Source organism: Melozone crissalis, unplaced genomic scaffold (assembly GCF_028551555.1).
Source record: "Melozone crissalis strain CALT ecotype California unplaced genomic scaffold, PUWL_Pcris_2 ptg000019l_1, whole genome shotgun sequence".
NCBI classification, from domain to species: domain Eukaryota; kingdom Metazoa; phylum Chordata; class Aves; order Passeriformes; family Passerellidae; genus Melozone; species Melozone crissalis.
In genome coordinates this window covers 945,115-951,114 of record NW_026535797.1, presented here as the reverse complement: position 1 = coordinate 951,114, position 6,000 = coordinate 945,115, and the positions used below count along the sequence as shown (strand labels likewise).

The 6,000-nt window shown below is 47.5% G+C and overlaps 1 protein-coding gene across 1 annotated transcript in view; it reads right to left on the bottom strand.

The window, feature by feature from the left end:
- Positions 1–2,513: 2,513 nt before the first annotated feature.
- Positions 2,514–6,000, bottom strand: part of TCERG1L (transcription elongation regulator 1 like) — a 52,352-nt gene continuing 48,865 nt past the window's right edge. Inside the window, exons 12-13 of the mRNA XM_054276772.1 lie at positions 5,358–5,476; positions 2,514–3,430 (exon numbers count right to left, since the gene is read on the bottom strand). Of these exons, the coding sequence (XP_054132747.1) occupies positions 3,274–3,430; positions 5,358–5,476 (276 nt within the window). The 3' untranslated portion in view covers positions 2,514–3,273. The remainder of the gene's footprint in view (positions 3,431–5,357; positions 5,477–6,000) is intronic.

The window sequence follows — 6,000 nt, the reverse complement described above, 5'->3', positions numbered from 1 at the left end:
AGTTAAATATTGGCAAATTATTCACTTCTATTAAAGAAGGAGAAGGGGTTGTGGCCTGCAGTGAAGGTGAGAACACAGGATCATCTCACTGACTATTCATTATTTAAATAAAGAACAAAAATAAACCCTTGATTCTCTCCCACAGCCAACCCCTCCTGAGCACCTGGACGAGGAAATACAGCAATCAAAAAGCAGTTGGAGGCTCCTCCCTCCCTCACAGGAGAGGAAGGAAAAAGGTTCAATTTAAAGCAATTTTGACAAATGTGAAGCATGCAGTCAGGGCTGAACCCAGTTCCCTGTCTGAGAGGAACTTCTCACAAACTCCTGAAAGCTCCCAGCCAGCTCCAGGTCTGTCTCTGGGAAGGGAAACTGGGAGAAATTGGGAATGCTGGGAATGCAGAAATGATGTTTTTCCTTGGAACAGGGACGGAGTTTTCCCTTTCAAGGAAAAACGTCATTTCTGCATTTCCAGCATTCCCAGTTTGTCCCATTTGCCTTCCCAGAGTGGAGCCTTCAAACAGAGGAACCTCAGGTGGAAGGAACCCATGGGGAAGTGCCAGGATTGCTGTGAGCAATGAGAATTCCTTGGGAAGGGCCAGTGCAGAGGCAGCAGTGCCAGGCAAACACAAGGCAGGGACACTGCACTGGCCCTTGAGCACAAACCAGCTGGAATTGCTCACAAACACACCCAGAGCATCTCTCTGTGCATCCAGAGGAGCAAATTCAGAATCTCCTGGGAACTCTGCCATCATTGGTTCTCATTTCTCTGACTTCTCTTCATTTCTGCTCGGGATTAGCTCTCCCAGCAATGATCACAGCAACAGGGAAAGCTGCTCCCAGGGGGGTGCCATGAAAGCAATATTTACCAAAGTAAACCCAGGCACAGAAATCAAAACACAAAGAACTGAGTTAAAAAAAACAAACAATCACAAAGTACTTCAAAAAGAGAACCAAAATGGCTTTAACTCTTGCTCAACCACTAAAATATCTATTGCCTTGTTGGGAGGCTGAAAAGCAGAGAAAAAACCATCCCAAACTGACCAGAACCTCCCAAAATCATCCTTTGCACCTTCACATTGCCCACATTGTGCACAGTTTGTTCCCTCGGGATTTTGCATTTTACCTAAATGAAGAAAAGCCACATAACATTATCCCCTTTGATTTTTGCTCCTGTTTGTCTGGGGTTCAGACCAGTACAAGCCAGCCAAGGATGCCAGCACACAAACTGCTCCTCACATTACCCAAGCAAAGCCATCATCAGCATTTTATTGGCACGTGAAACCAAAATGAACAAGTTCAAGTCCTTGGCAGCCCTTTCCACCATAATTTAGCTTTTAATGACAATTTCCTAATTTTCAGTGCCTTGTCCTTGGGGAGGCAAACCCCAAGCTCCCTCTGGAGATACCCTGGGTTCATTCTCCTCCCTGTGATCCAACCAGCTCCAAATGAAGCTGCTCCCCATGCCTGGCCTGGCTGTCTGGGGAGCTCCCAGGGCTGTCTCTCAGTGCTCTTGGTTGAACTGAAAACCATTAAAAACCACTAAAAATATTAATAAACACTAAAAACATCAAAAAAACACTAAAAAACATTAAAAAAACACTAAAAGACCATTAAAAATAATTAAATCCATTCCACTCCTTATGTTTTTCCACCCTGAAAACGGAACAAAATGCAGCCATCCAGAAGCCCCAGGGCACTCACCTGAGCAGGAGCAGTTCCAGTGGATCCCTCAGGGATGTGAAGCCATGGAGGCTGGGGAGCAAGGCAAGCAGCGCCTGGGACAGCCCTGTTCCCTGTCCCTGCCCACCCCACAGCCAGGAATCCCCTCCCAGTGTCCCACTGACCCTGCCCTCTGGCACTGGGCAGCCATCCCCCCTCGTCCTGGCACTCTGAAGTATTCTAAGTTCATTTTTCCAAGGCAGCAGAAAGTTCATTTATTGCCTTGATTATAAGAATATCCAGCACACACCCAAATAAAAATTACTGGGAGTTGGAGAAAGTATCCCCCTCACTCCAAGCAAACAGAAGTCTATAGATTTAAGGAGCAATAATTAAAATTTAGGTCTCCTGGGAAAAAGAATCACAATTAGAGCATCTTTGGAGCAGGACAGAGATCTCCTGATGTCCCTCCAGCCACAATATCCTACCTGTGCAGCCAGAGTGACTTTTGTTCCCAATATCCTCAGATTTCCAATGGATCTCACTGGAATTTGCACACAAATCTTGATTGGCGGGAGCCCCCTCTGGTTTTTCATCTCTCCAGTAAAAATCACAAGCCCTGTGTTATTTTTCCCTGGAAAAATATTTTTCCCATTTTTCCCTGTGTTATTATTTCCTGGAATCCCAGAGTGGCCTGAGCTGGAAGGGACCCACAAGGATCCAGTCCAACCCCTGGCCCTGCACAGACACCCCAACAACCCCCACCCCGTCCCTGACAGCATTTTCCACTCGAGTTCTGGCAAAAAAAAAAACCTCTTCAAAAAGCTTCCCCCCTGAAATCAGGCTTGAAATGCTTCTTAATTACAAAAGTTAAATATTTATTTATACAAATATGATGAGAAAAATCTCATGCAGACTCTTCACACACAGGAACAGAACCCAAATCCAACTGGGATGGCTTCACCACAGAACTGGGGTTGGAAGGCTGAGGGGAACCCTGCCCACGGCAAAGTCCTGGGCCAGAGAGCTCTCCCATGGAACATGTGCCAAGGTTTCCACACTCTTCACCAAGATTTACAATGAATAGCTGGTTACTACTACTCAAGGACTGGACAGAGACGGATGAGCAGCGGGAGCGGGTCCTGCACACCACCAGGCCCCACACACTTGGTGGGAATGCAGAGGTGCCAAAAGATTGCTTGAGATACTTCCCCTAAATGATGGAAATGCCTTGAGATTGCTCTGGATGGCATCTGCTTCTGCTTAATTATAAATCTGCATCGGAGTCATAACTTGTGTATATTACAAGTAATTTGCATAATTAAAACAATTAAGGGATCGACATATCATGGCAATTAGAAATGCATCGAACTCTGGATGTTGTACAAAAGAGAGCTTCAATATGAAACATTAATTCTTTGAGAACAGAATATCCTTCCCATTCCTGCAGAACAGCCTTCCCCGCTGCAGTGGGTGCTCCCCAAACTCCCTTCAGGGGCGGCCTTGACCCCCACTCCTGGTGCTGCTCTGGGACCCCGAGCGTTTCCTCCTTCCTGGAACCCCTTCCCGCAGCCCAGCCCGGGCACGCGTCTTTATTGCCAGCTCCACTTGCTCTTATCTCATTTTCCGCAGCCTTATCCTGTTTTCCTTGTCCCTCTTCTTGAGGATGAGGATGAACTGGTTGAAGAAATGCTCCTGGTCCTTCTTCTTCGGGACGAGGCGGAAGCGCTGGTCCCGGCCGTGCTTCTCGGCAAACTCCTTGAAGGTTGTCCTGTGGAAAAGGCAAAGTCCTGAAGGTTGTCCTGTGGAAAAGGGGACTGGGCAGCTGGGGCTGTGCCTGGCACCACCGGGCTCCTGCACTGCACCCACACCAAGAACCAGGGCATGGAAAAGGGGACTGGGCACTGGGGCAGTGCCTGGCACCTGTCACACACATCTTTTATGGAAAATCCTTTCCTTAGGATCTTTCCTCCTGAGAAGCTGGGAGGCCTCAGGAACAAAATGCAAACAATGGTTATCTGCTGCTGTGGGATGCAACAGGTGCATCTGGGATTGGTCTCATGTGGTTGTTTCTGATTAATGGCCAATCACAGTCAGCTGGCTCGGACAGAGAGCCGAGCCACAAATGTTTGCTATCATTCTTTGCTATTCTATTCTTAGCCAGCCTTCTGATGAAATCCTTTCTTCTATTCTTTTAGTATAGTTTAAGTGTAATATATATCATAAAATAATCAATCAGCCTTCAGAAACATGGAGTCAGATCCTCATCCTGGGACCCCTGTGAGCACCGTCACAGCCACCCCCAGGCTCCTGCACTGCACCCACACCAAGAACCAGGGAATGGGAATGGGTGACAGGAACAGGATGGGGAATCCTCCTCCTCCTCCTGGGATGGAGGAAGGTGAGCCCCCACGAGGGCTCTGGGCACTGGGGCAGCCAGCAAGGATTAAAATGGCATTTCAGAAGGGCTGGTGGCTGGCAGGGGGGTGCTGAGCCATTAAAGCCACGCTCACAGAGCAGTGACAGGGAGGTTTTATTTCAGCTCCTGCATGTTTTGTATTTCCAAGCGAGCTCTCTCCTAGCAGGGTTTTCTACCTTCATTGCCTTTCAGGCTGCACGCCCGGCTCCTTTCCCCAAGGTGACTCTGCTTTTTATTGGAAATATTTGGGATTTATTCCTCTCATTGTGTGCCTAAATCAAGGCAGGGAAAGGAGCTTCCTCAGTGCTTTGTTGTCACAGTCAGCTCCCAAAACCCTTCAGGGGTGAAATGCCCCTGGCCTCTGGGCCAGCACAGCTTTTCCCCTGGGCACTGGGAAGATCAGTGCTGGAAGCAGAGTTTGGGTGGGAAATCAGCGCAGAATATCCCTAATTTTGTTGTAAAATGCTTCTTGTAATTACAATTATTCCAGCCCCACGTGCTGTTGGGATCCGTGTGCCCACGCAGGTCGTGCTGAATAATTGTCTGCATGTTTTATCACAGAAAACAGTCATTTCTTTGTTCCAGCAATTTAACAATATTTATAATATAAACCCCTTTATTTTCATGTAATTTACAAATGAGAAAGCACTGGCCTAAGCACTGCCACTGCCACTCTGTGAGTCTGGATCCACCACTAGAAAAACAAAGTAAAACATAAATTGTGCCTTGCACAGTTGCTGTATTTTAATTTAATGACAGAATTGTGGAGCCACAGAAGGGTTTGGGTTGGGAGGAATCTCACAGATCACCTTGTTCCAGCCCCCTGCCATGGGCAGGGACACATTCCATGAATTTAATGGCATGGCATTAACAGGAACTTTGAGAAATTATATTTCTCTTCCACCAAAGCCCAAGACTAAATGCAATTTCTGAGTAATTACACCTGCATGTGTAATATGGATGAGACTGAACATTGTGGTACTGATTTTCCATAAGTAATGTGTATTCCATAATCACTGCATATACAGGAATATAAAATAAATGTGCTGTGCAAAGTGCTGCACATTCTGAGGGAGAGAGGGAGAGGGGAAGGGACAGAGAGAGGGAGGGTGGGAGACACAGATGGAACATTTCCTCTCTCAGGAACACAACAAAATACTGGAAAATACCAGGGAAGAGATGCCACCCCAGCATTGGCATCTTCCTCCTGCTAGAAGAATTCTGGGCTGAAAAGCTCAGCCTAAATGACAAAGCCAACCCTTCCTATGGCAATACCCACCTTGGGGATAACTTGGATTCTTCCAGAAGCTTCTTGAATTCTTCCTTGGCCAACAGCAGCTTGTTCTTCTTCTCTTTGTACTCCTCCCTGACCCGGGTCTTGACAAACTGCTCGAAAATCTGCCCAGGGAAGGGAGCCAGGACAAGGAGTTATGGACAAAGGCTTGGGGGTTTGGCAAGCCCAGGGCCTGCAGTCCTCATCTGCCTCCCCACGTGCCCAGGAGTTTTTATCCCATCACCTCCAAGGACTGGCCCTCTGTCCTGGCTGCAGTTGGGCATTTAATTAAAGGGCAGCAGTGCTGGTGTTGATCCCAGAGCCCCAGCCTGGTTTGGGCAGGAAGGACTCAAAGCCCAGCCAGGACCAGCCCTGCCATGGCTGATGAAATGATGATTCCATGGCCGATAAAATGATTCCATGGCTGATAAAATGATGATTCCATGGCTGATGAAATGATGATTCCATGGCCGATAAAATGATTCCATGGCCGATAAAATGATGATTCCATGGCTCCCAGGAATGTCTCTGGATTGACTCATCGTGCCCAGGTGCTGTCCTTGCCCATTCCCTGAAATGAATCCCAAACTCCCTGCTCAGGCTCTTTAGCAGCCCTTTCCATCCTGGCAGCTCCTCATACATTTTCATT